The following is a 23,232-nucleotide window of genomic DNA, read 5'->3' as shown; positions in this document are numbered from 1 at the left end:
TCCAACATAGCAAAATAGAAATCATATAATATTACTTAGGTAAAAGCCCAATATCTCCTTCGATAGCTCAGTTGGTAGAGCGGAGGACTGTAGCGGAGTTTGCCTATCCTCCCAGGATATCCTTAGGTCGCTGGTTCGAATCCGGCTCGAAGGATGAGTGTTTTGATGGGAATGCAGATATAATTTATAATTTAATCACGTCTCCCCTAACGTGTAGATGTCGTTTAGACAGAACTAGGGTCCTATCCCGCCCCACCGAGTGTCTCCCCCTTACTCTAGTCTCCGCTTTAGACCCACTGGATGTGTAGGATGTCATGGATTCCCTGCTCTCACGCCCTGACTTTTTGCCAGGAATTAGGACACAGGAGACAGCCTGTGGGTCGGCTGTGGTCGGGATCAGCACGTCTCGACAGAGAAAGAATTTTGTGAGGCCATGCTAAGCATACCCCAAAAGCAAAACGTCCTGTACTATTTCCCAGATAAAGCCATCAGGTCAGTCCCTTTCGCACAGTGTGTTCCCAACACATTCCGCCCACCTAAAATGTGCGATCCTCTCCCCGGGGACGGTAGGCTTGAGAAAAGGGGGTCCGAGGGTATAAAAGAGGGACCAGGTCCGTGTTCTTCTCCCTCCTCCTTCCCACTACGGGCGAAGACGATTGAACAAGAGTCTCTTAAAATGACAGGTGACGGGTGTGGAGACCCAGGCTTTGAATCCCCGCATCCGGAGAGGCTGAAGCAGGAGAATCCAGGCAGGGCTCGTAAATATCTGCAGTTTTTGATTTTGCTGTTGGTGTATGAGTTTTGGTTTTTCTTTCTCAGAGGTTTCTGGTGCACCTAGGCTGCCCCAGCCCCTTACAACTTTCCCTCAGCTCCCCATCTCCTCTCCTGTGCAGTCTCCGTCCTAGCCGAAAACTCTCTCTGGAACCCTCGCTCGATGTTGCTGTACGCGCACCGGAGCTCCAGAAGCCACCTACGCCAGCCACTCGCTCAGCCCACTCTGTGTAGATGTGGCAACTTCAGTGGATGAGCGGAGGAACCTGACGAGAAAGGCTTGACGGTTTCTTCAGCAACTGGGATAATTCCTCAGGAAATTCCTTCTGGAACAAATACTCTTCTCTTTTCCCGCCAGCCCCAGTCGGTTGTCTTCACAAAGCCCTGGGGCTAGAACGGGAATTGAAATGCAAGAATTCTTCACTGGGAAAGAACTTTCATTTTAATGTGATGGTCTTTTATGGTTAAAATACTAGAAATATTTCCATAAAATTTAAAAAAATTTAAAATTTATAAATTTCAACAAATAATAAAAGCTTCCCTGGATGGCTTCCTGTGTTCTCCCATGGTAGTCACTTTTCTGTCTTAGGATCAGGAAGCTGAGTGGCACCATGGTGGTTGCCAGCCAAGTATAACAGCATACCTAAATACGGATGATTAGATTATCAAGTTTGAGGTACATGTTATGTTTTGTTTATTTGTTCCACATAACAATTCACTGTAACATGGGTCACTCCATTCCTAAACACATGCAGTGCTGATTTGTTTCTGTCTATTTCACACAAGCCAGGGTCATCTGCAAGAGGGAACCTCTATCAGACTGGCCTGTAGGCATGCCTCTGGGGGGGGGGGCGCATTTTCATGATTAATGGTTGATGTGCATGGCTCAGCCCGCTGTGGGTGGTGCCACTGCTGGGCACGTGGCCCTGGACTGTATAAGAAAGCAGCTGAGTAAGCCATGGTGTGCAGGCCAGTAAGCAGCATTCTTCCATGTTATCTGCTTCATTTCTTGCTTCCAAGAGCCCGCCTGCCTGCTTGAGTTTCTGCCCAGGTTTCCCTTATAACAGACTGTGATCAAGATGCGTAAGTTAAATAAACTCTTTCCTCCCCAAGCTGCTTTTGGTCATAGCATTTTAACACAGTGGCAGAAAACAAACTCAAACACATATCAGAAGGCTCTCAAGTTCCGTGTCTCATGCGTTTGCATTCCCCCTTACTTTCCTTATTCCTTAGAAAAGAGAATCATGCGTTTCTCTGAACGGGCCGATAGCTCCGCTTCATGATGGTAATGTCAATGATATTGTGTTATTTTCTCTCACTTTTAAAAGAGGGAGGAGGTCCTAAGGAGACAGGACAGCACAGTAGGACAAGTCCAATGAGAGCAATATTCTAATATCTTAAAAGACTTTCCTGATTGTTTGCTTTTAAACTAAGAAAATAGAACAAAACAGCCATCTATTCCATAAATCATGAGGTACTAGACAGCTTCCTTCGATAGCTCAGTTGGTAGAGCGGAGGACTGTAGGTGATTGCTGATATCCTTAGGTCGCTGGTTCGAATCCGGCTCGAAGGAACACTGTTTTGATGACATTTAGACTCAATTATCAAAGATAGTATAAAAACACCACCACTGAATTATGGAGGAGAGTCAAGTTCATATATAGCTTAAGCTTATAATCATCACTCTGTAGCTCAGAGATCCGCCTGCCTCTGCCTCACAGTGCTGGGATTAAAGGCGTGTGCCACCGCCTGGTCACAAGATGTTACCTTTTACAAATAAACAAACCAGAAAGATGTTCAAACATGTCATAATTTATAATATCCAAACTTTTCATGATTCAGATATTCAATAAAAATACCCCTGGATGGCTCCTTGTTTTTCCCAAGGGTACTCATTTTTCTGTCTTAGGACCGGGAAGCTGAATGGCATCTTAGATGCTTGTCAGTCAAGCATGACAGCAGACTTGAAAATGGAATGGTTAAAATTCCTGTTTGAGGTGGAGTGTATGTGTAATGTTTCATTTTTTTGCTTCATTACAATTGTGCAAAATTGCATGTTCCACTCCTTTTGTAGGCCACGTTAAAGGCCTTTCATGCACCTAGTTTTCCTTGTTCAAAAGGGAGGAAGAATGACGCGTTCCTCTGGTGAAATGGGCAATAGTTGGGCTTCAGGATGGTGTTGTCTGTCTATGGTATCATTGTCATTTCTCTTGTAATAGAAAGGAGGAGCTAAAGAGACCGGGGAGCACGGCAGGGAAAGTGCACCAAAGGGGATGGATGGTCCTGTCTGTAAGGAGTCAGAGCATGAACATCCCTAGGAACATTTCTGGAAATCTATGTGAAACACTTATACATTAAAAACACACATCTCAAACATGTTCTTAAACGCCTGGTGTGTGACCACTAGCTAAATTACTTTTAGAATATCCTAGTACCTTAAAAACACTTCCTTACAATCTATTTTAAAATGAATCAGTCGAACTGCAACAAATCCACCAGCTAGTTTATAAACCTTAAAGAACATACTACTATCTTCCTTCGATAGCTCAGTTGGTAGAGCGGAGGACTGTAGGTTTGCATAGTAATCCTTAGGTCGCTGGTTCAAATCCGGCTCAAAGGAATGACCTTTTGAAAGGGTCTCAACCAGCGCTGGATTCCCAATGTCACGTGCAAATATAGAAGTTGGGGTGGAATAAATTCAGACAGGATAATAAGGAGTTTTAACAATGCTTTAATCCACTATTTTGCATGTTCATTTATTGGCGAGTCAAGTCTTCACGATCCTTTACTATATTCATACTTTAAAAATATTAATTAAAATTTAAAAGGGTCTCTCTTGTAGCCCAGTATGGTGTGGAAGTTATCTTCCTTTCTCCACCTCCCAAGAGCTGAGATCACATGGTTGCCACCACTCCCAGCTGACTTGACACTTAGTGTATCTAAGTATTTCATTAACAGTATTTCCAAGCACACCCAGTGTAGAGAAATAGCATCCAGTGTTGCCATTTAGACACCGCAGGAGACAGTGTGGCATCTTCCTCATGTGCCTCTCCCCCGGCACAAGTGGGTTTTGTAGTAACTCTATGAGGTGTTCTCAAGCATCACCATTGCGGGTGAGGTAGTCAGTTAAAAATGCAAAGTAGGAGTCTATTCTCCCTACACCCGAAAAGGAGCAGCGGTAACCAACAGAAAGTTCTCGTCGATGAAAGCACCAAAACAAACTCACGAGAAGCCTTCAGATGCACCCGAGCTTTACAAATAATGTCCTGGCTTCTGTCCTCTAGAATTTCCGTAGCGGGGGAGGATAAGAAATTATGTCCAGTGAGGGAAACTTAAATCCTCAGGGTCGTCCTGGGCTCCGTCTGCAAAGCAGGAGGGACGGTTAGTTCACGAATTCTGGCAGCATCGCTGGAGCCTCCCCGGCTGGCCTTAGGAGCCCGAGGCGCTGCAGCTGCCACTGCGCTGGGCAGAGGTCCCACCCTGGCCACTTGGCAGCGCGGGCGACCCGCTGGCGGAGGACCGCGCCCCCTGGCGGCCGTGCCCAGGCAGCGCGGGGCTCTGACCGAAGCGTGGCCAGAGAGCTGAGCGCGGGCGGCTACCGCGTCCGTACCCTTCGCTCACCAACCTGAAACAGAAATAGGTTCTAGCACAACAGCAGTCAAAGAGACGCCTTTAAAGAAGCAATACATTGAAAGATTGAAATAGTCACAACGTTAAGCTTAGAACCGCTAGAGGCGCATTTAAAATTTAAAAGCACAGATCCAATTAAAATCCCAAAATTATATGTGCAAATGTATATAAGCTGCTTCAAAACTTTAATTTGAAAATGTTTAAAACTCAGTTGAAACTTCAAATAACTAACACTTCAAAGCTCTGGCTGAAATTTACCAGTTGAACTTCATAAAGCTTTCAAAGGGTGAGTTATCCCCCTCCGCGACATTCGCCCCACCGTCCCGGAATAAAAGACTGGTGTGGTCTCTACAACACAAACTCTCCCAACAAGGTCTGTAGAAACCCCGCGAGAGGCACCAGGACGCGCATTTGGTGTAGGCGGGCAAAAACATTCACACACGTTTTTTCAGAAAATTAAAACGATTCCTCGAGAGTTTGCCGCGGGCCAGGGCTGTGCCCAGCGGAGACATTCTGCGGGAACGCACTTCCTGTGGCTTGGCTCCGCCTCGCCGGCCCCGCCCCGCCCACCCGCCCCGCCCCGCCCACCCGCCCCGCCCCGCCCACCCGCCTCGCCCCGCCCACCCCGCCCCGCCTACCCGTCCCTCCGGCCCCGCCCCGCCCCGCCCCTCCGGCCCCGCCCCTCCGGCCCCGCCCCGCCCCAAGCCGGAATCTAGCTCTGAACGTCCATTTGTCCATTTGCGTTTGCCTGGTCGGCCCCGCTCCCCCGCAACTGACCACGCCATCATTTCATTGGTCTTCACGGAGTGGTCCCAACCCCACGCCGCAGAGCAGCACACAGGATCTACGTCATAGGCCACCTTTGTCCCCTCCCTGATCTCAGATCGGCTCGTAGGATATGCGTCATCGGGTGGCGACAGACTTACGGCTCCTGTGGGTCTCATATCCGCCGTCATGAAGGCCGCGGAGTTGGTGGAGCAGCCCCAGGCGCCGATGGAGGGAGAGTCGCAGGGAGAGGCAGAGCTGAATGCAGAGGCGGCGGAGGAGCAGGAGGAGCCCGAGGAAGCGGCTTGCAACAGCAGCAGCAAGAAGAAGAAGAAGAAGGTAGTGCCGGGTATCGTGTACCTGGGACACGTCCCGCCGCGATTCCGGCCTCTGCACGTACGCAACCTGCTCAGCGCCTACGGTGAAGTGGGACGCGTTTTCTTCCAGGCCGAGGGTAAGCCCTGCGTCGAAATGAGAGGGTGGCGACGCAGGCAGGTGGGCACGACTTACTGCCTTGGCTGTACACGGATGAGACGTGGGGTGCTGGCTTTTGGGAGGCTCAGGCTCCCCGCTAGCTGTTAAATCTGTACCATTCATGTCTCTTAGAAGGCTGGGGCGGGAGAAGGAGAATGGAGAAGGTGGGCGGAAAGAGTGCAGTAATAAGGCCTGAAAGATACCCCTGATTTTCAAATAATCCCCGAAACAGTGTAGGATTAGCCTCCTTCAGCCTCTTCCACCTCTTGACACGCAGCCTCTGGAAATGGAGGTGGGGGTTGGTGCGGCTCTTGTTTGTTCAGGGAGTTGTCATTTGAAGAGAGGAATGAGTTAAAGAAAGGAGAGTCTGCACCTTACACATAGTCCTTTTCTATGAACAACTGTGAGCTAACACCCGAGCTGGCAGGTTTGGACTTCTGGCCAAACGGAGGTGTGTCTCAGTGGATGCTTGACCAGGATGTTCGTTGTGTTTGGCCCACAGACCGCTTTGTGAGACGCAAAAAGAAGGCAGCAGCGGCCGCGGGAGGAAAAAAGGCAGCTAAATACAGCAAGGACTATACAGAAGGCTGGGTGGAATTCCGTGACAAGCGCGTAGCCAAGCGAGTGGCAGCCAGTCTACATAACACGCCCATGGGTGCCCGCAGGCGCAGTCCCTTCCGTTATGACCTGTGGAACCTCAAGGTGAGGTCTAAGGTTTCTCTGCCACGCTTTCATTATTCCCTCCAGCCCTAGCCCAGGCACCCTGTCCCTCTTGCTAGTTCTAAACAGCTCCCAGCTTCTTCTCCCATTCTGGTCTTCCCGCCCTGACCGTTTCTTGTTTTCCTGTCCACAGTATTTGCATCGTTTCACTTGGTCCCACCTCAGCGAACACCTTGCCTTTGAGCGCCAGGTACGCAGGCAGCGCCTAAGAGCAGAGGTCGCCCAAGCAAAGCGAGAGACTGACTTCTATCTTCAAAGTGTAGAACGCGGAAAGCGCTTCCTTGCAGCTGATGGGGATGCGACTCGCCCGAATAGCTCCTGGACCTTTGCTCAGCGTCCCACTGAGCAGGAGCTGAGAGCCCGGAAGGCAGCGCGGCCAGGAGGGCGGGAACGAGCTCGGCTGGCGAATGCCCAGGACCAGGCCCGATCCAACAGGGGGCTCCTTGCCAGGATCTTTGGAGCCCCTCCGCCCGCCGAGAGCAAGGAAGAATCATAACCAGTAAAGGACTACTGATGGAAAAAGAAGTCGCTTTTACCTGCCAGCCCCGCCCTCTGCTGGTCTGCCTCTGGCAGGCGGAAATGGAGTGTCTAAGTGGATGTTTTCTCTCTATTCCGTAGACCAAGAGTCTGGTAAAAGGCTTTTTTTTTTGGTGGCCTCTTTTTACCCACTCTGACCAAATCCTGTAAGTGCCCAGCTGAGAACTGACTCTTACTATCCAGGATGATTGCTACCGGAAGTGCCTGTTGGTTTTTGTTTAACTTCTGGTTCCTGCCTCTTTCTCTGGGCTCCTAACAATTTCTGTCTCAAAGAGCGGATTTGCCTTCCACCAGAGTAGTAATAATAAGCCCATGTGGTCTGTGGTGTTCATCCACTGTGGTGGGGCAGAATTGACAGGAATTGGGTTAGTGGCCCAATTTGAAATTTTTGTTTGAAAATAAAAACTAATTATTTTTATATGCCTTTTAGTTTTTCAGGTGGGAATCATCAAGTAGGTGTCAACTTCTTTTGAAGCCAAGCATGCTACTTAGTTACCCTGGTGCAGACATGATCCTAGGCCACCCCTGACTCTCACTGACTAGCAGATATGAAACCAATGCTCCTCAGACCTTTTTCATTTTCAGATAGGGCCTCACTCAAGTGTTCAGGCTAGTCTTGAGGTCATTCTTTAAGTTGCTCAGGTAAGTCTTGAGCTACCTCTACGGTCAGATAGGCCCAGAACTTCAAATCCTGTCTCAGCCTCCCCAGTGGCTGGGATTATAGGTCTATGTACAGAAAGCACGTAGGTGGAAAAGGTATTTACTACTAGATGTAGGAGAAAAGACACTTGGCTGGCATATGAGCCCTTCCCGGGGCCATTCCACCTGCCTTTCCAGCCACTGTTCCTCAGTCCATTCCCCGGCCTCAGTCCTGCCCAACACTGTATTTCTGTCACATGGACCACCTTCCTCAGCACCTTCTGAAACTGCTCTTCTGACGGCCTGACTCCCTGGCTCCTCCTCCCCTCCCTACACGCTCAGGCCCATTTCTTCTTTGAGATCAAGTCAAACAGGATGCCAGGCTGGCTTCCCCACCTTCCCCTCCTCAGGTGGGTTCTGTGGTGCGAAAGCATTGTCTGATTGCTGGGGTAGCATTCTTCCTGCTTTACAGTAATGGTTGACATTTGCTTCCCTGGTGTTACCAGGAACGAAGATCCAACTTTATCTCTCACTCCTTAGGGTTTCAGTTTGGTTGACAAATAAATATTCATTAACTCAGTTGCTGTGAGGAGAGATATTATAAAAATCCTAAATAAAAAAAAAAATCCTAAATAATATGTTCTGCACTTTACATGTAATGTTTGTTTTAACGACCAATTCCAGAGCTATCATTTACTTGTGACAGTGATGAGGAGTGGCAGAAACTTCTTAGTCTTAAAAAGTCACATGGCTAATAAAAGGGAGCGTTACATCTTTCCCTGGGTCTCTGCTTAGACCTACTCTTTCCGAATTTAAGCCTCTTCAGGAGCAGTGGTAAGCACAGAGAGGGAAAGTTAATGGAAAACATTAATCTGTGGTTCTGCTGTGTGCCTAGAGCACAGTAACGAAACATTGAGAAAACCAAGTGTTAGCTGGGCTTGTGCAAGCCTTTAATCCCAATACTTGGGAGACAGAGGCAGGTAGATCTCTGTGAGTTAAAGGCCAACCTAGTCTACATGGTAAGTTCCAGGATGGCCAGGCCACATTGTCTCAAAAAACAACAAGAAATAGAAAGAACCAAAATAGAAAATGCTCGTTGCTTCCTAGTCTTACTTTTGAGTTAAAGACAGTGGTGAACTGCCATGTGAGTGCCGGGAATTGAACCCTGGGCCCTCTTGAAGAACAGTTGTGCTCATAACTGCTGAGTCATCTCTCCAGCTCCTTAAATTGATCTTTGTAGATGTAATTCTAAATGGTCTTATTAAATAAGAACAAACCTGGAGCCAGGTATTGGGGCGAATGCTGGAAGATCAGAGAAGTAGAACAAACCACAGCTACCTCACCTCACCAGTTCCTCAGCTGATCCTGTTTCCTCAGACTGGCAGCTTCTGAGTCCTCATCTGAATGGATCTCACCTGAACTGCTGCTCAAAAGGCTAAAAGCTTAACCAGCCTAGTTCCTGGGTTTCAAGCCTTATACACCTTTCTGCTTTCTGCCATCACTTCCTGGGATTAAAGGCATGAGTCACCATGCCTGGCTGTTTCCAATGTGGCTTTGAACTCAGAGATCCAGACGGATCTCTGCCTTAGAAATGCTAGGATTAAAGGTGTGAGTGCCACCATTTGCTGGCCTCTATGTCTGTCTAATGCTGTTCTGTTCTCTGACCCCAGATAAATTTATTAGGCTGCACAGTATATTGGGGAACACAATATCATGACAGATCTTTAAGAAAAAAATTTTCGTATAGGTCTGTGCACGGAAGGCCTAACATCCCCTGGTACTGACAGTTGTGAACCACCATGTGAATGTTGGGAACCCAGGTCCTCTGGAAGGGCAATCAGTGCTCTTGACTGGGGAGCCATCTCTGGCATCAAGGAATAGCATCTCGTTTTGATCTGGGGAAGGAGGAAGGGCATAGCACCAATGCTTGACTGTATCATCACCAGTGACCATAACTGCCCATCTCTCCCTTCCAGCAAAAAAAAGTGATTTTATTCCAAACTTCCCTGCCCATGCACAGCTCCCAAGATATTATTTGATTAGTTAATCCTAGGGTCTCTCTTGGTAGTAGTTGGGTGAGATGTGTAATCAGATCCACCTCAGGAGGGAAATGCACTCAGCATGTAGTTGTCCTCCAGAAGTGCAGGTGAGGGAGGTCTGTTGCTTTTCCTCTGGACTTTGTCAGGTGCCAGTGAGGGCTAGAGGAACTTCAGGCCACAGCACAGTGTGAGGCCTGTGTTGGGGATGACGGCAGAGATCCAATGACATCATGTCTGTCATGTCTGTCAGGTCAGGTATGTATGTCTCAGCACAGAGCATTAGATCCCCTGTGCAGACATCTGTGACTGCTGGGAACCCAGGTCCTCAGGAGCAGCAGAGATCCCAAGGACATGAGGAGACCCTGAAGTAACCTCTGTCGTTTCTTCTCCAGGTGTGTGGGCTGTGATAATATATCCACTCTGTTTAAGCCATTTGCTGCTGAAAGCTCCTAGGCTGGCGCTCTCATAACTCAGCATGGGAAGTTTATGTCCCAGTTCCTCTGACCACTACCTGATGAGAAATTCAAGTCAGTGACAGGCAGTCTGTGTGCCGAAAGTCAGTAAGATCTCCCACCCCCATATTCCAGATGTTCTGGCCTTCCATTGAGGACTGTTTATCTATTGACTGGAGCCCAGTCCTGCTTGACTGTCAATATCGTTATTCTGGTTTTTTTTTTTTTTTAATTGTTTTTTTTTTTTTTTTCTTTTTCAAGACAGGGTTTTTCTGTGTAGCCCTGGCTGTCCTGGAGCTCCATCTGTAGACCAGGCTGACCTTGAACTCACAGAGATCTTTATTCTTAATTGCCACAGGCCCAGCACTCACTCTACCCCCAAAGATAAACAGCCACTGAGAATGGAAAGAAAATTCTAAAGGTTAAAAAGTCAAAATGGAAATTGTCAGGCAGCAGGCTAAGCAGAGAGAAGAGCAAAGCCTTACTCGAGAAATGAAAACATCACTGTAGCTGGGCGGTGGTGGCGCACGCCTTTAATCCCAGCACTTAGGAGGCAGAGGCGGGTGGATCTCTGTGAGTTCGAGGCCAGTCTGGTCTACACAGTGAGTTCTAGGTCATGCTCCAAAGCTACACAGGCAAACCCTCTCTCAAAACAAACAAACAAACAAACAAACAAATCACTGTAGTGTGTAGTCACCACTGTTCTTTCTTCATTTAAACACCTGGCTTGGGATAGCATAAGGTCACATGGCTGTGAGCTACCTAGATCGTGAGTTAACCCTTTTTCCTGATGATGACATGTTTGCTCCAGTCTGAGTCAGTTACTGTAGACACCGGGAGTGTTGCATCAAGGAATGAGCCAGGAAAAGGGGGGCGGGGACAGCTGAGCAAGCCATGTGAGGAGCATCACAGTTGGAGCATTTGCTGCCCTCCCTAGAAGGACAGGCAGGAACCCAACCCAATGAGTTTTTCTGTTATTTCCTTACTTAGAGATAGGGCCCCACTACATAGTCCTCGCTGGCTTGGGCCTGCCTAGGTAGACCAGGATGGTCCTGAATTCTCAATCCTGCTTCACCTGAAAGTGTTGAGATAACAGGCAGATCATTCAGACTCCTGGGTTCCTGTTTGGAAACCAGACCCCTAAAATCTCTGATATACTGTTTCCAGGTTCCTCCCTCCTAGTGAGGTTAGGGATTTGAATCTGTCAGAAAATGGGGCTTCAAGAGCGGTGATCTGGGACCAGTGAGAGAACTCAGCAGTAAAAGTACTTGCTGCCAAGCCTGATGACCTGAGTTTGTTCTTTGGAATCCACGTGGGAGGAGAGAACCAATTCCCTCATTTGTCCGGATTTCCCACACAGGAGAGCTGCCACTCACTCGTCCCCAGCCTCCTAATAAATATATGTAAAGGAGTTAAAAACAAAAGACTGTTTACATCTACTAAGCTGAGAGGCTGGAGGGTAGACAAATGTCAGGAAGAGCAGCAGATGTCAACCTTAAGAAAGTGGATCACTGAGTAAGTGCAGGAGTCTTGTAAGGACCAGTTCCCAGAAGGTTCCAAGAATGTTGGTTGAAGCTCCAAGAAGGACCCAAGAAAGGATGGTGGAGCAATAGACAGCGGCCCTGGCTGTGGACCAAAATATTCTTGTTATGGCCCGGATGTGGCCAGTTGAGAGCACTTGCCTGCCATGAACATGTTCCTAGTTTAAAGCGGTCCCTTTTTGACAGTAAGTTGGGACGTTGGTTCTAATCGTTATAATCCACCCATGTCAAGAAAATCTTCAGAAAGCTTCTTTCTGAAAAGGTCCTCAAAAAGCTCAGTTATAACTTACATTAGGCCAGCACACACTGAGAAGGTCTGCGGAGAAGTGCAAAAGATTTCTGAAGGAAAAGATAAGAAACCATCACTGACCCACCAGCAGCATCTCCTATACACGCACCCCCAACATACACACACACACACACACACACACACACACACACACACACACACACACACACACTTTGTAAGGAGAGCATCCAAGAACTCTTGGTTCTGTTTTAAACCTCCCCTCCAAGAATGAACACAAAAATATCAGCTCATCCTGCTCAATTTTCTTTGATAAACAGCTGTTGCAGTCCACAGCTTCATAACCAGCGGAGAGAGGCTTTAGTAGGCAAGTGGGATGCACCTGGCCAGACAGACATAAACACTACCCAACAGCTGCAAGTAATCCTCCCTGAGGGAGAGGACCTTCCGGCCTCAAGGGGGTGATGTGGATTGTTTTTCTGTCCAGTAACTGGGGCTGAGATGTGAGTCCCTGGCAGCATGAGCTGTAATTGTCCTTGGTCTCCCCACCAAGGCTCTGTGGGTCCTGAACCCTACTCTACTCTGCATGTGCCAGGTCTGAGCTCTGGGCTCCCACGGTTGGGAGGATTCTCTGGATTTGTCCTTAGGGAGGGATCCACGCCTTGAGAGGATCTCCATTGTAAGGGAAGTTGGCCCTCTCATGGTCCACAGGACATTCCCAGACCAAATTCTCAGCACAAAGGAGCTTTATTACCCCGAGGGTCCAGCAGGGGTGGGGTGGGGTTGGGGTTGCAAAGGCAGCTATCACAAATAATGCTGCTATGAACATAGTTGAGCATGTGACCTTGTGGTATGATTGAGCATTCCTTGTGTATATGCCCAAGAGTGGTATAGCTGGGTCTTGGGGAAGATTGATTCCCAATTTTCTGAGAAATTACCATACTGATTACCAAAGTGGTTGTACAAGTTTGTACTCCCACCAACAGTGGAGGAGTGTTCCCCTAGCTCCACATCCTCTCCAACATAAGCTGTCTTCAGTGTTTTTAATCTTAGCCATTCTGACAGGTGTAAGATGGTATCTCAGAGTCATTTTTATTTGCATTTCCCTGATGAATAAGGATGTTGAACAATTCCTTAAATGTTTTTCAGCCATTTGAGATTCTTCTTTTGAGAATTCTCTGTTTAGCTCATAGCCCATCTTTTTAAATTGATTTGTTAGGTATTTTGATGTCTATTTTCTTGAGTTCTCTATATATTCTGGAGATCAGCCCTCTGTCAGATGTGGGGTTGGTGAAGAAAAGTCCCATTGTGTAGGCTGTCGTTTGTCTTATTGACCATGTCCTTTGTCCTACAAAGCATCTTAGTTTCAAGAGGTCTTATTTATTAATTGTTGTTCTCAGTGTCTGTGCTACTGGTGTTTGTTTTAGCAAGTGATCTCTGGTGCCAATGCGTTCAAGACTACTCTAATTCCTCTTCTATCAGGTTCAGTGTAACTGGATTTATGTCTTTGATCCATTTGACTTGAGTTTTGTGCATGGTGACAGATATGGATCTATTTGCAGTCTTCTACATTTTGACATCCAGTTGTGCCAGCACCATTTGTTCAAGATGCTTTCTTTTTTTTCCATTGTACAGTTTTGGCTTCATAGTAAAATATCAGGTGTTCATACAAGTGCAGATTAATGTCAGGGTCTTCAATTAGATTCCATTGGTCCACATGTCAGTTTTTATGCCAGTACCAACCTGTTTTTATTACTGTAGCTCTATAGTAGAGCTTGAAGTCAGGGATCATGATGCCTCCAGAGGTTGCTTCATTGTACAAGATTCTTTTAGCTATTGTGATTTTTTTTTCCCATATGAGGTTGAGTATTGTTCTTTCCAAGTCTGTGAAGAATTGTGTTGGGATTTTGATGGGGATTGCATTGAATCTGTAGATTGCTTTTGGTAAGATTGCCATTTTTACTATGTTAATCCTACCTATCCATGAACATGGGAGATCTTTCCATTTTCTGACATCTTCAATTTCTTTCTTCAGAGAATTAAAGTTCTTGTCATACAGGTCCTTCACTTGCTTAGTCAGAGTTACCCCAAGGTATTTTATATTATTTGTGGCTATTGTGATGTTTCTCTGATTTCTTTCTCAGCCCTTTTATCATTTGTATATAGGAGGGCTACTGATTTTTTGAGTTAATCTTGCATCCCATCACATTACTAAAGGTGTTTATCAGCTGTAGGAGTTCCCTGGTAGACTTTTTGGGGTCACTTATGTACACTATAATATCGTCTGCAAATAGTGAAAGTTTGACCTCTTCCTTTCAAACTTGTATCCCTTTGATCTCCTTTTGTTGTCTTATTGCTCTAGCTAGAACTTCAAGTACTATATTGAATAAATATGGGGAGAGTGGACAGCCTTGCCTTGTTCCTGATTTTAGTGGAATTGCTTTGAGTTTCTCTCCATTTAATTTGATGTTGGCTGTCAGCTTGCTGTAAATTGCCTTATGTTTAGGTATGTTCCTTGTATTCCTAATCTCTCTAGGACCTTTATCATGAAGGGGTATTGGATTTTGTCAAAGGCTTTTTCAGCATCTAATGAGATGATCATGTGGGTTTTTTCTTTCAGTTTGTTTATATGGTGCATTACACTGACAGATTTTTGTATGTTGAACCATTCTTGCATCCCTGGGATGAAGCCTACTTGATGGATAATTTTTTTTAATGTGATCTTGGTTTCAGTTTGCCAATATTTTATTGAGTATTTTTGCATTAATGTTCATGAGGGAGATTGGTCTGTAATTCTCTTTCTTTGTTGCATCTTAGTGTGGTTTGGGTATCAGGGTAACTGTAGCCTCATAAAAAGAGTTTGGTAATGTTCCTTCTGTTTCTGTTGTGTGGAACAATTTGAAGAGTTTTGGAATTAGCTCTTCTTTGAAAATCTGGTAGAATTCTGCACTGAAATCATCTGGACCTGGGCTTTTTTCTTTGGTTGGGAGACTTTTAATGGCTGTTTCTATTTCCTTAGGGGTTATTGGTCTATTTAAATAGTTTATCTGGTCTTGATTTAACTTTGTTATGTGGTACCTTTCTAGAAAATTGTCCATTTCTTTCAGATTTTCCAATTTTGTGGAGTACAGGGTTTTGAAGTATGACCTGATGATTCTCTGGATTTCCTCATTGTCTGTTGTTATGTCTCTTTTTCATTTCTGATTTTGTTGATTGGGATGCTCTCTCTCTCTGCCTTTTGGTTAATTTGGATAAGGGCTTGTCTATCTTGTTGATTTTTTTCAAAGAACCAACTCTGTTTCATTGATTCTTTGTATATTTCTCTTTGTTTCTATTTCATTGATTTCAGCCCTCAATTTGATTATTTCTTAGCGTCAATTTCTTCTGGGTGAGTTTGCTTCTTTTTGTTCTAGAGCTTTCAGGTATGCTGTTAAGTCACTAGTGTGAGATTTCTCCATCTTCTTTATGTGGGCATTTAGTGCTATGAATTTTTTTCTTCGCACTGATGTCATAGTGTCCCATAAGTTTGGATATGTTATGCTTTCATTTTCATTGAATTCTAGGAAATCTTTAGTTTGTTCATTATTTCTTCCTTGACCCCTTGGTGATTCATTTGGGCATTATTCAGTTTCCATGAGATTGTAGGCTTTCTGTAATTTTTGTTGTTGTTGAAATCTAACTTTAAGCCATGGTGGTCTGATAAAATACAGGAGGTTATTCCAATTTTTTTTGTATCTGTTGAGATTTGCTTTGTGACCAAACATGTGGTCAATTTTAGAGAAGGTTCCATGGGGTGCTGAGAAGAATGCATATTCTTTTGTGTTAGGGTGGAAGTTCTGTAGATATCTATTAAGTCCATTTGAGGCATAACTTCTGTTAGGTCCCTTATTTCTCTGTTAAGTTTCAGACAGGCAGATCTATTCAGTGATGAGAGTGGGGTGTTGAGATCTCCCACTACTAGTGTGTAGGGTTTGATGTGCGATTTAAGCTTCGGTAATGTTTCTTTTACAAATGTGGGTGACCTTGTATTTGGGGCATAAATGTTCAGAATTGAGACTTCATCTTGGTGGATTTTCCCTGTGATAAGTATGTAATATCCTTCCGGATCTCTTTCAATTGGTTTTAGTTTGAAGTCTATTTTATTAGATATTAGGATAGCTATACCAGCTTGCTTCTTAAGTCCATTTGATTAGAAAGTCTTTTCCCAGCCTTTTACTCTGAGGTAGTGTCTGTCTTTAAAGTTGAGATGTGTTTCTTATATGCAGCAAAAGGATGGATTTTGTTTTCGTATCCATTTTGTCAGCCTGTGTCTTTTTATAGGCAAATTGAGACCATTGATATTAATGGATATTAATGACCATTGATTGTTAATTCCTGTTTTTTTTTTTTTTTGTTGTTGTTGTTGTTGGTAGTGTTGCATGTTTCTCTTCTTTGGTAAATGTTGGTGTGGGATTATCTATTGCCTGTGTTTTCATGGGTGTATCTAACTTTCTTAGGTTGTATTTTTCCTTCTAGTGCTTTCTGTAGGGCTAGATTTGTGGATAGGTATTGTTTAAATCTGGTTTATCATGGAATATTTTGTTTACTTCGTCTATGGTGATTGAGAGACTTGCTGGATATAATAGTCTAGGTTGGTATCCATAGTCAGTGTTTACATAACATCTGTCCAGGATCTTCAGGCTTTCAGAGTCTCCATTGAGAAGTCAGGTGTTATTCTGATGGGTCTGCCTTTATATGTTACTTGGCCTTTTCCTTTGTAGCTCTTAATATTTTTTCTTTATTCTGTACCTTTAGTGGTTTCATTATTATGTGGTGAGGGGACCTGTTTTTTTGGATCCAATCTATTTGGTGTTCTGTAAGCTTCTTGTATCTTCATAGGTATTTCCTTCTTTATGTTGGGAAAGTTTTCTTCTATGATTTTGTTGAATATATTTTCTGTGTCTTTGAGTTGGTATTCTTGTCCTTCTTCTATCTCTATTATTCTTAGGTTTGGTCTTTTCATGGTGTCTCAAACTTCCTGGATGTTTTGTGTTATGACTTTTTTGGCTTTAGTGTTTTCTTTGACTGATGAATATATTTCCTCTATTGTATCTTCAATGCCAGAGATCCTCTCTTCCATCTCTTGCATTCTGTTGGTTATGCTTGCATCTGTAGTTCCTGTTCATTTACTCAGATTTTCCATTTCTAGCATTTTCCCTCAGTTTGTGTCTTCTTTATTACAGTTTTCAAAACTTCGACTGTTTCATTCACCTGTTTAATTGCTTTTCCTTGGCTTTCTTTAAGAGATTTATTGATTTCTTCCAAATTTTTATTTGTCTTTTCTTCGAATTCTTTAAGGGAAATTTTTATTTTTTCTTTAAAGGCCTCTATCATCTTCTTAAAGTCATTTTTAAGGTCAATTTCTTATGCTTCTTCTGCTTTGGGATGTTCAGGTCTTGATGTAGCACCACTAGGTTCTGATGGTGCCATGTTTGTATTTATGTTGTTGAGTGTATTTTTGCACTGGCATCTACCCATCTCTTCCTCCACTCTGTGCAAGTAGTGTCAGTGTCTGAGGGAGCCTCTTTTGGTCTGATTGATATTCTTGGTCTAATGGGAGCTCATCGTCTAATCTGGGCTCTTGGTCCAATTGGTGCTGGTGGATTCTGTGTCTCAGGGAGCAGCTATTCTTAATTGGTGCAGGGTGGGACCTGTTTTCTTGGTGAGGTAGCAGGGGAAGAGGCAGCTGGCAGGTCCCTGGGGCTCTAATGATTTTGGGGGAGGGGCACAAAATGTGCCCCCAGGGCCTAGGGGCTAGGGACCTGGTCTGTCCAGTCCAGAGATGGGGGTCTTACCTATGCCCAGTCAGTGCAGGGTGGGCCCTTTTTCTTTTCTTAAATTTATTTTTGAGACACGGTTTTACTATGCAGCTCTGGCTGACCAGGACTTCACCATGTAGACCAGGCTGGCCTCAACTTATAGAGATCCACCTCCCCCAACTTCTTCCACCCCTGCCTCCTCTCAGTATGCCCTGCTATCCCAGTGTTGAGGTGAAAGTCATGTACCAGCACACCAGACCCAATTAAGATCTTTATTGCTTTATGTCATGGTTTGTTTGTTTGCTTGAATCTATTTTTTGGACAGGTTCTCACTGTGAAGCTCAGGCTGACCTCCAATTGCAGATTCTCCTGCCTTAGACAGTTCTAGGAATGCAAATCTGGCTGCTGGAATGGGGGAAGCTAATGAGGGAGGCCAGCCTTGTAGCATGAATCTTAGAAGGTCTTATTAATAAAATCAAACCTGAGCCAGGTATTGGGGTGAACACTGGAAGATCAGAGAGACAGAACAAGCCACAGCTAACCTCACCTGGCCAACTTCTCAGCTGGTCTTGGTTCCTCAGACTGGAAGCTTCTGTGTCCTCATCCCAATGGCTCTCAGCTGAACTGCTACTTGAAAGCCTGAAGCTTAACCAGCTAAAAGCTTAACCAGCTAAAATGCTTAGCCAGGCCAAATGCTTCTAGTTTCTGGTCCTCATGCTTTATATACCTTTCTGCTTTCTACCACCACTCCCTGGGATTAAAGGCTTGCTTTCTGGGATTGAAGGAGTGTGTCACCATGCTTGGCCATTTCCAATGTGGCCTTGAACTCACAGAGATCCAGAGGGATTTCTACCTCTGAAATGCTAGGATTAAAAGTGTGAGTGCCACCATTTTCTAGCCTCTGTATCTAGTGGCTGTTCTGTCTCTGACCCCAGATAAGTTTATTAGGGTGTACAATATTTTGGGGAACTAATACCACCACACAGCCTCTTTTCTTGATCTCTTCAATAAAAGAATTTAGAGAGAGACACAGGAGTCTAGCAAGCAAAAGTGTTCACTTAAGAAGTTCAAGTGCATGCTGGGTAACAGAATGGCAACCTCTGGTGGGGACTGAGGAATCCAAAACGCTGTAGAACAGACACATTCAGATAAGCTGTAGCATCGGAACAAAGGCCAGCAGCATGTCCAAACATGAGCAACAAAATGCCTGAAAGAGTTTCAAAAACCCCATTTACAGTAGCTTCAAAATAAAAACAACACATTTATCCAGCAGGCTGAAAACTATACAACTTGTAAAACGATAAGAAAGCAGTGATGGAAACAACCTGCTGAGGTGGCTGTGGTTTCCAGACACTCATGGTACTGACGTTAAAAACATATGTAGACCAGAGACACAGAACAAAGAACGAGGAGATAAATCCATGAAAGTAGAGCCAGTCCGTTCCTCCAAAGGTCGTTAAGATACAGCTGGGGTGGGGTGTCTGGGAAGGATTGGTTCATGCTCGTATTCCCAGCACTCAGGAGTCTGAGGCTGGAGGATTGACAGGAGGTTTGGACAAGGTTAGGCTATACAGTGAGTTCTAGGCCAGCTTGGAGGTATAGGGTGGAATTATCTCCAAGAAAAATAAAGCACACACAAAACAACAAAACCTAAAAGAGAACAAAAATGTGAGGGTACAACAGGGAAAGAAAGCTCTCTTCAATACGCAGATGTGGGATACCTGGACGACTGCGTGCAGAAGAAGGAAACTGAGTCCATCTCACACACCAGGTGCAAATACCAAGTGTGCTGAAGACTTAAATACGAGACTTGAAAACACTGCCAGAAGAAGGTCGCAGGGGAAGCGGCATGCCATGAGTCTGGCTGTGGCTTTGGATGCATTTTAAAAGCACAGGCCACCAGAGCAAAGACAGAAACCACAAGCTTCTTACCCCGAAACACAAGCTGCACAAAGAAACCACCAGAGAGCCTCAGGCTGCCTGCGGAGAGGGAGAAAGTATGGACAATCTCACTTCACATGAGGGCTTGCTGCCCAATACACACCAAGTTCCTCAGTCAGAAGACGAGCAGCCTGACAAAATGGAGCAAAGGGTCAGAAGAGGCACTTTTCAAAGAAGACAAGAGACAAACTGATCTGTGAAAGTGTGCCCAGTTCATGAGTGATCAAGGAAATGAGAATCAAAGCCCTCTGAGGTATACCTCACTCCTGTTCTACCAGAACGAGAAAAGAGCGGGTGTTGGTGAGGTGTGGAGAAAAGAGGATGCTTTCTCAGTTTTGATGGGATGTAAATTATTACAGCCATTAAAGGCACTAGCATGGAAATTCCTTTAGAAATGTAGCAATAGAGCACAATGCCAGTCATTGACTCATACTTGCTCTGTCCATGGTAAGGCGTCCGTGTCTTCTGAGACACTGGCTCCTTCACACTCACAGCAGGGTTATTCCCAACAATCAAGTTACAGGATGAAGCTGCTGTCCATCAACGGACAGATGAAAACTCAGCAGGTAGACGTGGAACATTAGCTACTCAGCCTTCTATAAAGCGACTCTGTCACTTGCAAACACTGGAGTGAAGCTGAGGACATGGTGTTAAGTGAGGTGAACCAGCCACGCAGGGACGAATTCCACAGGACTTCATTTACAGTGTGGATTCTGAGTGCTCATCTGGCAGCAGCAGGGTAGGGTGGGGTCACCAAGGGCTGGGGATGAGGAGGTCAGCCGTCTTAGTTACCTTGATGTAGCCAGCCCATGACAGAAGTACATACAACAAATGCCATCATCAATCCATTTACTCAGCAAGTTTTAAATGTATGTCTTGAAACTTACGAATCATGAGGCTGTAGGGGGTTTCCGTAGTGTAGTGGTCATCACGCTCGCCTAACACGCGAGAGGTCCCCGGTTCGAAACCGGGCGGAAACACTACTTATTTTCTATTTTTACACTTTCAGCTCACTCCCTACACTTTTCAGCCCGTAGGACCTAAGAATCTCGACTCTACGATTTTGGCCTTGACTCTTATGCTAACCTGGGGATACAGCAGGCAATTTTGTGAGGACCAGCGGAGCCACTGGACACACAGCAAGTACAAGAAAATATGTACAAGACCGGGGGATTAGCTCAAATGGTAGAGCGCTCGCTTAGCATGCGAGAGGTAGTGGGATCGATGCCCACATCCTCCAATTCTTATGCTACCCCTGAAACCAAGGCTCTACTGAGATGCTCCTACTCTGTCATTGCCTCACCTCCACTAATTTGAGGACTAATAATTAACCTCACACCTAGAAATTCAGCGCTCCCTGGAGCAGTCACCTGTGAGTTTTCCCATTCACCTCATGCACTCGTTATTCTGTGCATCTTACAAATGCTTGTAAGCTTTTTTATTTGTTCCTTCCTCGCCAGACGCTGAGTCAGAACCTCTTCTGTGCCACCAGGCTTAGGATTTCCCCTTAAATCAGGCCGTGCTGGAAGTTCTCTGCCGGCCTCTCTGCAATCTTCCTTTTCCTCGTCTATCTCCGCCCACTCAAGCTCGTGGGTGGAGGACTGTTGTGCGCCTCACTGGAGCTACCCAGAACCCTGCACTGCCACCCACAGCCTCGCGTGGGCAAACGCGGCCCGAGTGGAACCCTCTCTACTACTCTCCACTTTCCATTTCTAAGCTCTGTTAAAAAATAAAATTAAATTTTAAAAGGCGTAAACCCTTTGCTAACTCGTTGCTGTGACCTTTTGGTCACCTGTCCGGGTTCTCTCAAAAGGTCTCCAATGTTCTCCTCGAGGTGTCTCCGGGTGATCAGCCCCTTCCGTCCTCCTCCCCTCCGAGTGTTTTACACGTGCGCGACTCCCCTGCGGTGCACGCTGCGTCTCCACGCGGGAATTCCTACACCCGCGCTTCTCCTCCCCCTGAGCTCTCTCCCCCTGGAGCGCCGCCCAAGCCACATTTATTAACTTTCCGGGGCCATGTCGCCTCTGCACTATGGCTTTTATCTTCGGTTTGCTTGCATTCCTTGCGGTTCTCTCTGTTAATGTGGATCTGCAACTTCTGGATGACACTTCGGCAAGAACACACAACGTCTGTCTTGAATTGGAAAGTGACAAAAACGCTGCCAAGGCGCGTTTCCGTAGTGTAGTGGTTATCACGCTCGCCTCACACGCGAGAGGTCCCCGGTTCGAAACCGGGCGGAAACAGCAGCGTTTATTTTTCTTCTTTTTTTTTCTTTTTTTACTGTTCTCTGTAGATGTAACGGTCTTTCGGAGGGGAAGAAAGGCAACGGCAGCGAAAGGTAAGAAAATGTTTTAGTCTCAGCTCTTAGCTACTGCTCTGACCTCTTGGGCTTTTAACTCTGCATTTGGCTCTGTGTTTCTTATTTAATAAGACCATTACATCTGCAGTTCTCTGCAATTCTGAAGTTCTCAGATTTTGCAATGGATCACGGGTCCATCTTTCTGGATGAGTCCTAAGGGAACACATTCTCCATCCTCTCTAACAAGCAAAGGAAGCCTCACCGCCCCTCACAGCAGTGTGCGTTGCCTCTCCACATTTCTCCAGTCCTCTTTCTCCTAGAGCAGTGGTTCTCAACCTTCCTAATGCTGAGACCCTTTAATATAGTCCCTCATATTGTGGGCACTCCAACCATAAAATTATTTTCGTTGCTAATTCATAGTTGTAATTTTGCTTCTCTTGTGAATCAAAATGTAGATATCTGTGTTTTCCGTTTGTTTTGGGAGACCACTGTGAAAGGGTCGGTCGAATATGCCCCTAAACGGTCTCCACCCAGAGGTTGAGAACCACTTTCTTAGCGAAGTGGCACAGGCGTAATAAGTTCCTGTCCGAACAGCTTTTGAGAAGATTGCAATGAGAGTCTGGGCTCTGCGTTTTGAGACTTGACAGTCATGCGATGCCGGGAAACCGCAGGCGACTGCAAATAAAAGGGACCAGAAGGTCCAGGCACCGAGGGATTCTTGGCTGAAGTGCTATATAGTGCTCCATTAGCATGGAGGAAAACTGCCCATATCCTCCAGCCGATTGGTTACTTTTGATTCTGTCTGCACGTTTATTTGTCCCTTACTCCTTCTGTCTTAGTTAGGGTTTCTATTGCTGGGAGGAAACACCATGACCAAAAAGCAAGTTGGGGAGGAAAGGGTTTATTCAGCTTATACTTCCATATTGCTGTTCATCACCAAAGGAAGTCAGGGTAGAACTTAAACAGGGCAGGAACCTGGAGGCAGGAGCTGATGGAGAGGCCATGGAGGGATGCTGCTTACTGGCTTGCTTCCCCTGGCTGGTTCAGCCTGCTTTCTTATAGAAACTGGGACAGGAGCCCAGTGATGGCACCACCAACCATGGACTGGGCCTCTCCCATTGATTGCTAATTGAGAAAATGCCTTGCAGCTGGATCTCACTGAGGCGTTTCCCCAATCGAGGCTCCTTCCTCCATGATGACTGTAGCTTGTGTCAAATCGACACACAACCAGCCAGGACGCCTTCCTGTACCATTAACTGTCCTCTCATCCACAGCTTTTTTTCCTGGTTTGATTTCTTTCTTTGTGGTTCTGTTTGTTAATGTCGATATGGAACTTCTGGATGGCACCTTAGCAAGGAGACTGTAGTTGTCTTGGATAG

General features: G+C 45.6%; 2 protein-coding genes and 7 non-coding genes across 11 annotated transcripts; 7 read left to right on the top strand and 2 right to left on the bottom strand.

Moving 5' to 3' along the window:
* Positions 1-56: 56 nt before the first annotated feature.
* Trnay-gua (transfer RNA tyrosine (anticodon GUA)) lies at positions 57-154 on the top strand. The gene is made up of 2 exons: positions 57-93; positions 119-154. It is a non-coding gene; the product is annotated as a tRNA-Tyr (tRNA).
* Positions 155-1,078: 924 nt separating this feature from the next.
* On the bottom strand, positions 1,079-1,200 carry LOC121829893 (small nucleolar RNA SNORD22). Its single transcript, XR_006072947.1, has one exon. It is a non-coding gene; the product is annotated as a small nucleolar RNA SNORD22 (small nucleolar RNA).
* Positions 1,201-2,259: 1,059 nt separating this feature from the next.
* Trnay-gua (transfer RNA tyrosine (anticodon GUA)) lies at positions 2,260-2,344 on the top strand. Its single transcript is given in 2 exon segments — positions 2,260-2,296; positions 2,309-2,344. It is a non-coding gene; the product is annotated as a tRNA-Tyr (tRNA).
* Positions 2,345-3,306: 962 nt separating this feature from the next.
* Positions 3,307-3,391, top strand: Trnay-gua (transfer RNA tyrosine (anticodon GUA)). Its single transcript is given in 2 exon segments — positions 3,307-3,343; positions 3,356-3,391. It is a non-coding gene; the product is annotated as a tRNA-Tyr (tRNA).
* Positions 3,392-3,486: 95 nt separating this feature from the next.
* LOC121829693 (uncharacterized) lies at positions 3,487-5,357 on the bottom strand. Of its 3 annotated transcripts, XM_076573016.1 has the most exons (3): positions 5,179-5,357; positions 4,251-4,396; positions 3,487-4,133 (listed from the first exon to the last, which is right to left on the bottom strand). In XM_076573016.1, exons 1-3 carry the CDS (start codon positions 5,355-5,357, stop codon positions 4,084-4,086), a joined length of 375 nt encoding a protein of 124 aa, XP_076429131.1. In that variant the 3' UTR covers positions 3,487-4,083. The 3 variants fall into 3 exon arrangements, 1 of the variants encoding a protein (XP_076429131.1); XR_013051516.1 differs by lacking the exon at positions 4,251-4,396 and having other exon boundaries at positions 5,179-5,310; XR_013051515.1 differs by lacking the exons at positions 4,251-4,396; positions 5,179-5,357 and adding an exon at positions 4,660-4,947.
* On the top strand, positions 5,356-7,315 carry Abt1 (activator of basal transcription 1). Its single transcript, XM_006993171.4, has 3 exons — positions 5,356-5,620; positions 6,143-6,342; positions 6,494-7,315. The coding sequence occupies exons 1-3, from the start codon at positions 5,356-5,358 to the stop codon at positions 6,854-6,856; spliced, it is 828 nt and encodes a 275-aa protein (XP_006993233.1). The 3' UTR covers positions 6,857-7,315.
* A 13,146-nt stretch (positions 7,316-20,461) lies between these two features.
* On the top strand, positions 20,462-20,534 carry Trnav-aac (transfer RNA valine (anticodon AAC)). Its single transcript has one exon. It is a non-coding gene; the product is annotated as a tRNA-Val (tRNA).
* A 187-nt stretch (positions 20,535-20,721) lies between these two features.
* Trnaa-agc (transfer RNA alanine (anticodon AGC)) lies at positions 20,722-20,794 on the top strand. The gene has a single exon. It is a non-coding gene; the product is annotated as a tRNA-Ala (tRNA).
* A 930-nt stretch (positions 20,795-21,724) lies between these two features.
* Trnav-cac (transfer RNA valine (anticodon CAC)) lies at positions 21,725-21,797 on the top strand. Its single transcript has one exon. It is a non-coding gene; the product is annotated as a tRNA-Val (tRNA).
* The last annotated feature ends 1,435 nt before the right edge of the window (positions 21,798-23,232 follow it).

Source organism: Peromyscus maniculatus, chromosome 5 (genome assembly GCF_049852395.1).
Source record: "Peromyscus maniculatus bairdii isolate BWxNUB_F1_BW_parent chromosome 5, HU_Pman_BW_mat_3.1, whole genome shotgun sequence".
NCBI lineage: Eukaryota > Metazoa > Chordata > Mammalia > Rodentia > Cricetidae > Peromyscus > Peromyscus maniculatus.
The sequence above is the reverse complement of the archived record's forward strand: the minus strand, read 5'-3'. Positions and strand labels throughout refer to the sequence as shown.